Source organism: Delphinus delphis, chromosome 12, assembly GCF_949987515.2.
Source record: "Delphinus delphis chromosome 12, mDelDel1.2, whole genome shotgun sequence".
Classification (NCBI taxonomy): domain Eukaryota; kingdom Metazoa; phylum Chordata; class Mammalia; order Artiodactyla; family Delphinidae; genus Delphinus; species Delphinus delphis.
The window spans coordinates 68,093,967-68,105,066 of record NC_082694.2 but is presented as its reverse complement, the minus strand read 5'-3'; the positions used below and the strand labels follow the sequence as shown (position 1 = coordinate 68,105,066).

Genomic DNA, 11,100 nt, shown 5'->3' with positions numbered 1-11,100 from the left:
CCAACACTCCCAGCCACCCCGGCTCTAGGCGCAGGGCTCGGAGAAAACCTCTCTGTGCCGTGGAGGCTAGGGAACCCAGAGGCACTCCTGAGACACTGTGGGGACACATTGCCCACTAGAGAGCTCACATTCGGAGGTGGCTGGTTTACAGTTGTTACAGAGTACTTTCTCTCCTTTCCTGGCTTTTAGTTCCATAGCTTACAGCGGGAAAGCTGGGGCTAACCTAAGGGATGCCCCCCAAGCTCTGACGGCTGTGGCCGACCTGGGATTCCAGCCCAGTGCCAGCAATTTCCAGTCCCCCGTTGCTAGCAATTTCTGGGCACTCACCATCCTGGGAGGCCAGGCGAAGGGGGCTGTGTGGTCCTGGTCTTCTGGTGCCTTTGTCTAGAACATGCCACCCATCTTTGACCCATCTACCTTGAGAAGTCGTCTACCTAAATGTTAATATTTATCATTTACAGCTGGTCACTGCCCCTTTCAAAGGTGAAGACAGTAAAATTTATGACGGGCGTCCTATCAGACAACAGAGGAGCATAAAAGCAGAAGGAAGAGTGATAGCCCATCGGTCCGCGGACGTCTGGAGGGTTCCAGCATGGGGCTGCGGCCACGCACTTTCCTCCTGGGGCTGCTGCTGCTGCTGCTGGGGCGAGGTAAGTCTGCCTTTTGCTCAGAGGGCAACCAATGGGTCAGCCCTGCCGGTGTCCCATGTTGCTTCGGCACAGAGCTTGGGAGAGGAATTTTCAGTGAGCACGAAACGCACAGGTGAGAATAAGCAGGCTGCAGTGCTGAGCTTAAGTGCCCACAGCTGTAGGGGGGTGGGCAGGTCTTAGGACAGGTGAGAAGCGTGGGCGGGCAACAGCCCCGTGGTGGGGAAGCAAAAAGCCATAGGTGTAGGAGTCGTGAAGACCCGGATTCTACTGCTCTGTGCTGCGTGGCCTTGGGCAAGTCCTACCTCCCTGGACCTTGCTTCTTAACATGGAAAAGTACCACTATGACCACTAATGGTAAGCACATTTTGATCATTACATGGGCTTTGTTCGTTTTTGCTGAAAGGGCAGAGGAAGGCAGATTTGAGGATGATGAATTCTACAGGATTGCACCACGCTCTTTAGTACTACTGACTCTGACTGCAACGAGTGGGCTCAAGCCAGGGCTTTGGATTTCTTCTGAGCTAATGGTTAGAAGACAGTGCCTCTGTCCCTCTTCTCCCAGCCCCTGGCTCTACCTTCCTCCCTTTGTTCAGAAAGGCGGGATCTTTTAAACCGAAGAGGGCCTTAAAGATGATTTTTTTTTTTTTTTTTTTTTGCGGTACGCGGGCCTCTCACCGTTGCGGCCTCTCCCATTGCGGCCTCTCCCGTTGCGGAGCACAGGCTCCGGACGCGCAGGCCCAGCGGCCATGGCTCACGGGCCCAGCCGCTCCGCGGCATGTGGGATCCTCCCGGACGGGGGCACGAACCCGCATCCCCTGCATTGGCAGGCGGACTCTCAACCACTGCGCCACCAGGCAAGTCCCTTAAAGATGATTTTTTAACTGTCTCCAAATGAGAGGCCTGGGCCCAGAGTCAGAAAGCTCTTGCCCTGGAGCCCGCAGAGGGAGAGGAGGAGGCGGGGACAGAGGCCGGGGCCTGGCTGGGGTCCAAGCGCTGCTTCGGCTACCTACCTGGGACATGTCGGTCGCCCTCTCTGAGTCGCTGGGTGGGATGCGAGGCCAGAGAGAACGATAGTGCCTGCTCTGCTTCCTGCACTGGTGACTGCATTTTCCTGATTACTCCTGAGGCTTAGGAATCTTTATGTTTATGGACCATTTGAATTCTTTCACGCAGTGACCGTTCTAGTGTGTTTCCCTTTTTTTCAACAGGTTGTCCTTTTTCCCACTGATTTCTTTTTAGTTGTTCATATGGGCTGAGCACTTGCTGTTTGTTGGTATAACCAACAAGTATCTTCTGAAGCTTGTCTTTCATTCTCTTTATGGAGACTTTAAGTGAACAAACTTCCTAATCTGGGGGGGAAGTAAAGGGAGACCAGCCAAATGAGAACAAACGGAGGCATGTATTCCAAGGTTGCTATGGTAAAAGCTGCTATCATTTGCGTTTGGCAGAGACTCCGAGGCAGGCAGGGGAGTGGGAAAGCTTGACGACGGAAAAGGGGAAGGCTTCAGGGCTGCTCTGACTGGCGGCTGTTGCCAGGGGGAAACTAGCTGCAGGTGGCTAGAAACCAGGCATCTTAAATGATTCGTTTGGGAAACATACGTGGCTTTCTCTGGTTGGTCCTGAGTTGGAAGCAGGGACAAAAGTTGGGGAGCTGCAGACATGGGCCAAGTCCTGACTGTTCTAGGCTGATTCCTTGCCCGTCTACTGCAGATGTGTGGGTCACAGGTGTATTGTCATCTATGGTCTGGCCATTGTCTGTCTGTAGACTGTCCATTTCTAAAGTTTTTTTAATCTTTTCTGGTGTGTGCTCTTTGTGTCTTCTTAAAGAACTTCTCTCTGGCCTCAGAGTCATGAAGATATTATCCTATATTTCCTTCTAAAAACTTTATAAATTGCTTTTCTCACTGGGTCTTTTTAAAGACATCTGGGATTGATTTTGGTGACTACTGTAAGAGGAGAACCTAGTTTTATGTGTTTTTTCATGAAGATACCTGGTTGTCTCAGCACCATTTATTGAAAAGTCAGTTGCTTCCTCACCATTCTGAAGAGCCTCCACTGTTCATATATAAAGGACTCATACGTGCATGCATCTGTTTTAAAACTCTGTTTTGATTTATTTGTCCCATTGTCTATCCCTGTGCCAGTAGCACATTATCTTAATTCTGTAGTTTTGTACTAAGCTTTATTATTTGTGAGAAACAAGTCTTTCTGTTTTTTATTCTTTTTGTTTGTTTGTTTTTGTTTTTGCGGTACGCGGGCCTCTCACCGCTGTGGCCTCTCCCGCTGAGGAGCACAGGCTCCGGACGCGCAGGCTCAGCGGCCATGGCTCACGGGCCCAGCCGCTCCGCGGCACGCGGGATCCTCCCAGACCGGGGCACGCACCCGCGTCCCTTGCATCGGCAGGTGGACTCTCAACCACTGCGCCACCAGGGAAGACCTTTTCTTCTTCTTTAGAAGTGACTTGGCTTTGAACTTTCACAATTTTACTATTTGTCAATTTCTACCCCCCCAAAAAACAAACCTGTTGGGCTTTTGATAGAAATCGCTTTTAATTCTGTGAATCAAGTAGGAGAAAACAGACATCTTTATAATATTGAGTCTTCCAAATCATGAGCTTATAATTAGACCTTGAATGCCTCTCAATGCTTTATAATTTTCTCTGAGGTTTTGCATATGTTTTGTTAAATTTATTCTTAGGTATCTAATACTTTTGGTGTATGATAAATGGAATGTTAAATTGTCATTTTGAAAATGTTATTGATATATAGAAATAAATTTTTAATTTTGTACCCAATTAAACTCTTATAAATTTTAGTAAGTTATCTGTATATTCTTTTGAATTTTCTGTATACACAATCCTGCCAGTGATGACGGTCTTGTTGCTCTCTTTTCAGCCTGTGTGCCTTTTCTTTCTTTTGCCTTACTGTGCTGGCTGGTGCCTTCACTACAACTGTTCATAGCAGTGACGGTTGGACACACTCTTGTCTTATTCCCAAGTTCAAAAGGAAAGTGTTTAATGTTTCGTCAGTAAGTGTGGTGTTTGCTACAGGCTTTTCTGTAGATGCTCTTTATGAGACTAAGAAAGTTCTATTTTATTCCTAATTTGCTAAGCGGTTTTAAAAAAAACACATAAGTGGGTGCTGAATAAATTTTTCTGCACTTATTGAGATGATGGTATGATTTACTCTAATCTGCTAATATGGTGAATTAAGTTAATTGACTTTTTATTATTTTGTTCATTTTTTTCAGTCATTGCTTGTTAAATTCACCAAAGACTGCACATTGCATTTACTTGTGCTGCCTCTTTAAACCCTTTTAATCTAGAGTAGTTCTTTAGCCTTTTTTTCCCCTTTCTTTCTTTTGTGTGTGTGTGTGTGTGTGTCCTTGAAAATTTGAGGCTGGCTTTTTTTGTGCCCACTGCAGTTTGGATTGGTCCAAACTGTTTCTTTGTTGCTAGAATCAGATTAAACTCTTCAGGTAGAAATACAATGTAGATCATGTTGTGTCCTTGATGTGTAACATTCAGCGATACATGTGACGTTAGCAAATATTTTCATTGGTGATGTTAAATTTGATAATTTGGTTAAGGTGGTGTCTGCCAGCTTTCTCCCTTGTAAAGGTACCTCCCCCCATGTGATTTATAAGTTGTCTGTAGGGAGATACTGTGATACCGAGTGACTGTTCTTATACCCAATGGTTTTTAACATCCATTGATGATTCTTGGCTGAATTATTACCATGGTGAGTGTAAGATGGTGATTTTAAAATGGCTATCGTTCCTCCTACTATTGTTAGTTGGCATTCCTCCATAAAATAAAATTCTCTTCTGTGCCCCACTCTTTTTAGGTTTTATCTTTCTCATATAAAATGGACATATGGATTCTTTTATTAATCAGTATATTATAACCCAGTCCTGTCATTACTCATTTTGATGCTCAAGTTATTGGCCAGTGAGAAGAGCCACTTCAAGCTGATTCCTTTTTCCCCATCAATTTTTAAGCACTTTTTAGCTTTATGGAACAAGTTATTCCAGGCTAATCTTCTATTTTCCCTGTCTCACCATGCAATTAGCAACGTCTTTAAGGTGCCAATTGATAGGGGATTTTATTTAGAAACCAAGATCGAGATGCCAGGGGTGTTCATTGCTTCTGGAGTGTCATTATGTCTAAGTTCTCTCAGTGGACAGAGCCAAGAAATATCGTTTTCTTTTTAATGAGATGAATTTATACAGATATCTCTTAATTTTAGTTAGAATTAGGCTTTTATCTCCTTCCTCTATTCCTGATTTGTATTGTCCTTATCCCACAGTGTAAGCTGAGGTTACAAAAATATTGATAAATTTATTCATTTGCTGAATCCTACAGTACATCCAACACAATATTGGAATTACTGCAACAATAACACCACCACAAACAAAGTTCGAAATCTCTTTGTGGTTCTTTTGTCCTTAGAATATGTCCCACGCAGGGTATATAATCAAAGTACTTGGATCAAGATCACTTGTATTAACTCTTTTTCTTTTGTTCTCTCTGTGTGGTTATGTTATGTATTTGACATATAGTTAAATTTGTCTCTGTTTCTATTCACTTATAAAGTTTCTCCCATTCTTGATTTTACTTTAGTTTTTGAATATATAAAGCATTAACATGGTTCAAAAGTTCAAAAGTGTGAAAAGATCTACCCGGAGAAGTGTCATTCCCATCCCTATCCCATCCATCCCATTTCCACCTATCCCTGTCGGTAACCAATTTCATTATTGTCATATCCTTTCTATGTTTCTTTTTGCAAATATATATTCTTATATTTTCTTCCTTCTTGCACAAAGGTAATCTACTATAAACTTCTTTTTCATCTTGATTTCTTTTCACTTAATAATATATCCTGAAATTACATTGTATCTGTTCAGAAATCTTTTTTATTTTTTTCCAGCTGTAGGATATTCCATTGTGTACCATATATATTCAACCAGTCTCCCAGTATGCACACTAGATTGTTTCCAATATTTTGCTACTTTAAGTAATGCTGTCATGAACAATTGTGTACATAGGTCTTATTCATGTTGTTGGAGGGAGAGCTTAGGGTAAGTTCCTAGAACTGGGATTTCTGGGTCAAAGGATAAAAACACATATAGTTTCGTTAGATATCACCAAATTTCCCCCCAACCATAGGGATTATACCATTTTACATTCCCATTGGCAATATATATGAAAATGCCTACTTCTCCACAGCTTGACAATAGAGTGTATTGTCAGGCCTTAGAATTTTTGCAAATGTCACAGATGAGAAGTAGTATTTTAGTTTTAAATTCTCTGCTTGCAAAGGAAGTTGTCTTTTTTTTTTTAAAGACCATGTGGTCTCAGGTTCCAGAATGCAACGAAAAAGGGTAGGCTCCAAAAGCATCAACACTTTTCAAGTCTCATGCTTGCATCATCTTTGATAATGCCCCATTGACCAAAGCAATTCATATGGCCAACTGCAGGTTTAAGGGGTAGAGAAATAGTCTTCTCCTCTTTTGGGGAGGAACCGCAATGTTATACTGCAAAGTGACATACATTCAAGGATAGGAGAGATTTGTGGCCATTTTGCAATGTACTTCACCTACCTTCATTGCACTTGTTTTCCAGGATTTCATAGCTATTTTTGCATGTTTATTTTTCTATATGAATTTTAGAAACAATTCGCCTAACTTTAGAAAAAAAAGGTATTGGTATTTTTATTGGAATTGCCGTAAATTTGCAAAATAGAGAGAAAGAGGCCACTGTATCTTCTAACCAAGCCAGGCCATACATTGATGTATATGAAGGCTTTTACTTTTTGCTATGTTAATTTTATACTTTCTATCTCGCTAAATTATTTCATTGTTTGAATTAGTTTTATCATTGATTCTCTAGAGTTTTCATGGTTAGTCCCACATTATCAACGAATAGAGATATTTTTCCTTTTTCTGCCTTTACTTCTTTTCTTTCCTGATTGCATTGTCTGATACTCCAATACAATGTTAAATAGCAAGGGTGATAGTGGGGATTCTCACCTTGTTCCTGATCTTAGTAGGAAACACATTTTCCCTGTTCAGTTAGATGATGGATTTTGGGAATCATGCATACATACACACACATATATGTGTGTTTTCTGTGTTCACATTAAAGAAGTATCCACAAATTTGTGTTTTCATTTTTATCAGGAATGAACTTTAAAGTTTGTTGAAGGTCTTTTCGGCATCTATGGAAATAAGTGTATTATTTTTTTCCTTTTAGATTTATTATTATGTTGAATGGTTTTCTAATGTTGAATCATTCATACATTCCTGGAATAAAATCAAGTTGGTCACAGTGTACTTTGTTTTTATATACTGCTGGATTTGGTTTGCTAACATTTGCTTAGGATTTTTTTCCCTTATATGTTCATGAATGAGATTGAACTATAACTTTCCTTTCTCTCACTACTGCTGGATTTTGATACCAATGTTATACATTCTCATAAAATAAATTTGGGAGTGTTCCTATTTTTCTCTTTTCTAGAATAGTTTTTAATAATGGAATTTTTTTTCCTTTAATTGGTAGTAGAACTCACCAATAAGACCATTTAGGCCTGAAATATTATTTTTTGGTGGACTTTTGACTACTGACTCAATTTTTTAATGGTTATGGAATTATTCATATTTACTTCTGCTTAAGTAAGTCTTGGAAAGTTTTATGTTTCACATTTACTTACACACAATTCAGTGAGTCTGCAGTTTGGGATGACTTCAGGGATCTTGTCTCTGTTCCACATAGTGTTGTCTGGGATTGACTTGGAGAGTCTAAAATGCCATATCAGGAGACTTGGTACTGGGGTGCCTTGGTACCCCTCCACACAGCCTTTATCTCTACATGAAAAGCCTGGGATTCCTTACCTTGAGACTCAGGGTCCAAAAAGAGCAAAATTGGAAGCCACAAGGCCTTTTAATGCATAGACTCAAGAATAATTTCTGCTGCTTCTGTTGGTAAATGCAAGTTTCAAGGCCAGCGTAGATTCAAGGGGAAGGAAATAGACTTCACTTCTTAAGGGGGGAAGAGTGGCAAAAGTCATATTGCAAAAGTGCATACAGGATGGAAGGAAATGCCATGGCCATCTTTGGAAAAATATACAGTCTATGTTGTATATGTGTTTCCTAGTTCATTCATTTTTGTGTTAATCTTACTCAACATTTGTAGTGTATCTTGAATCTGTGGCTTAATATCTTTCATCAGTTTTGAAAATTTCCCAGCTAGTATCTCTTGAAATATTGCTTTTACTCCACTATTTCTGTCTTTTCTTTCTGCAGTGCCAATTAAATGTTTGTTTGCTTTTCTCACTTTATGTGCCATGTCTCTTAGCCTGTCTTCCAATTTTACCATCTTGTTGTCTTTCTATACTGCATTCTAAGTAATTTATTATAACACATATCCTAATTTATTCATTCTTCTTATTGTGTCTAATTTGCTGTTAAACCTGATCATAGATTTGGAAAATTGGTTTTATTTTTCAAATTTAATTTACATTTAGTTCTTTACCAAATTTTCAATGTTACTTTTTAAAATAATTTTGTGTTCCTATAAATATCCTCAAGTTTGTCTTTTATTTATTTATTTTTAAAATTTATTTATTTTTTTGGCTGCATTGGGTCTTTGTTGCTGTGCACAGGCTTTCTCTAGTTGCGGCGAGTGGGGGCTACTCTTTCATTGTGGTGCACAGGCTTCTCATTGCGGTGGCTTCTCTTGTTGCAGAGCATGGGCTCTAGGCGAGCAGGCTTCAGTAGTTGTGGCTCATGGGCTCTAGAGTGCAGGCTCGGTAGTTGTGGTGCACGGACTTAGTTGCTCTGTGGCATGTGGGATCTTCCCAGACCAGGGCTCAAACCCATGTCCCCTACATTGGCAGGCAGATTCTTAACCAGTGTGTCACCAGGGAGGCCCTAGTTTGTCTTTTATTTTTTAAAACATAGTATTTTTATAATTTTTGTCTGATAATTTCAGTCTCCAAAGTTTTTGATCTATTTCTGCTTTGTTTTTTTCTGCTAATACTTGCTCCTGGACACCGTGTTTGTTTATGTGCTTGGTTATTTTTAGTGTGTGGTGCTTTGACTCCTTGAAAAGTTATTTGTGAGATTCTTTGAGGCCTAGGATGAAGGCCTAGGATGAAGATGGCTGTCTTCAGAGACTATATGAACATCATCTTTCAGGCACTTGGGACATTACCATGAAGGATCACTTCAAACTAAATTTGTGGTATGAGGTTGCCTAGAATAGCCAAGCCCCATGCTAAGCACTGCACATATATAACATATTCCCTTTAAGTGGGATGTACTATTCTCCCCATTTTATAGATGAGAAAACTGAGACCCAGAAGTTAAATACTTGCCCAAGTTCATTCAGCTAATAAGCACAGGAGTCTGAATTTAGTCCTGAGACTGAGTCCAGAGCCAGGGCCTTTCACCATCTCCCTGCATTACAATAGAGCCCAAAGGAGGAAAGAACCAAACCAAACCAGTGCTTTTGTTTAAGCTTTAAAATGGGCTCACCAAAACCCATATTAAAACAGATTCCTGCTCTGAAAGTTTTGGTTTAGAAAACTGAAACATCATTATCTCAAAACTACAGTTGGCGAAAACAAGTTGGCAAGGAAGTCCCTGTGCCTAGTAAAATACTATTGTCACTAGAATTTCATTTTCCTGGCATGGGTCAGAAGTTCCCCAGGAGACTGTCCTGCTTGTGAATGAAAACTCTTGCCTTGGTAACACACCCATGCCAGGCCTGTCTCTGCGAAGCCAAAGGTGGGAACTGGGTGAACTCATTGTGTAAGGAAAGGAATGCCTCTTTCATTATGAGAACAAGTAAAGTTAGTCAACGTTTGTTTCACAAGGGCCTGGAGTCCTTCCTGGAGGATGCCAGCCCAGCCTTCTAGAAATACTCTTTCCAAATAAGAGTAGAAAGCAATCTTGGAGAACTTCTGGTGGCCCACGTCCTTCCAGTTATTGATGAGGGGTCGGGGGGACTTGTTCAAGTCACCTATCTAGTTGGTGGCAGATGGTGGAACTCTGGTGTCAGACTCTCTCCTCTACATCAGATGCCTGAATCCCCATTCCCAGCCCCCACTTCAGCTCACACACATGCCTCCAAATTCCTGCCCTGAGTAGCGGGCACAGGTATGGGATTTTCTCTGGGGGCTCAGAAGTCCTACTTTCCTGGGATGTCATCTGCACCTTGTAGATTTTGAGGACTTTATTGTCAATCATCATTTTCATCAAGTTGCATTTTTGCTACTGTCAGTTAACTGTCTGAGCACCCTTCTAAGAACCCAAGTAGGGCTGAGCCTGCCAGGGAGATAATAAACCAAATGTATGGAACCCTCTGGGGAGAGAGAACTGATCTGCATAAAAATCACTGGAGAAGAATTAAGTACCAAAATAGGTGTAAGTAGCTGTAATAAAAGCAACAGGATTCAGAGAACTGAGAGATGAATGTGGGCTGGAGAATTTTCACGTGGGAGGTGAAACTCGATTGAGCACGCTGGAGGATGAGTGGGCTTAAGATAAAGGCAGGGGAACAGGGAGGGCATGCAAGTGGGGGAAACAACATACCTAAAGGCAAAGTCAGGGCTCAGCGTGATGGGTTTGAGGAGCAGGGAGTGGGCCTATTGGGCTGAAGGGCAGGGCTGGTGTTGGGGGAGGTGATGAGTTAGGTAAAGTGAGGTTCTGAGATCCTTAGATAAGAACAGTAGAGATTATTACAGTGTCTTTTTGCTTAAAGAGACTTCTAAAGTGATTTAATCCAAATCTGTTATTTTTACATTTAAAAAATCTAAACCCTATATATAAAATAGATAAACAAGTTCCTACTATATAGCACAGGGAACTATATTCAACATTCTGTAATAAACCATAATGGGAAAGAATATGAAATAGAAAATATATATGTATAACTGACTCATTTTGCTGTACACCAGAAACTAACATAATATTGTAAATCAACTATACTTCAATTAAAAAAAATTTTTTTAAACCCCAAAAAACTAAGCCTTACAGAGGTTAAGTGACCAGTTCAAGGTCATGCAGCAAGTCTAGAATTTGGATTTGCTGTATTGGGAAGGGGAAACTATTAAAGGTTCTTCAGCAGAGGAGTGGCCTAATGGAAGTGGTATTTTGGGCAGGATGAGTCTGCTGGTCAGACATAAAAGGTCATGCACTGAAAGAGGCAACACACTGGTGAGTCAGAGGCTCACCTGGCTCTTAGAAAGAGCCCCAGCAGGGAGTTTGCTGGGCTCTGGGAAGGCCAAGTGCTTTCCTCCTGAGCCAGGCAGCCATTTCCTCCTGCACTCTTGCATCTCAGGGAGAAGCAGTGGTCCTCGGGCAATGCTCCCTTCTTCAGACCAGAACCTCCCAGTTGTCTCTGGGAGGAGACCTTCCCGATGGGGGAGACGTGAGGCCCCCCCACAGT

At 41.4% G+C, this 11,100-nt stretch overlaps 1 protein-coding gene across 1 annotated transcript in view; it reads left to right on the top strand.

Annotated features, from left to right (window-relative positions):
- The first annotated feature begins 562 nt into the window (after positions 1-562).
- PLB1 (phospholipase B1) overlaps positions 563-11,100 on the top strand; it is a 123,577-nt gene continuing 113,039 nt past the window's right edge. The window contains exon 1 of the mRNA XM_069541256.1: positions 563-650. Coding sequence (XP_069397357.1) covers positions 593-650 — 58 coding nt within the window. The 5' untranslated portion in view covers positions 563-592. The remainder of the gene's footprint in view (positions 651-11,100) is intronic.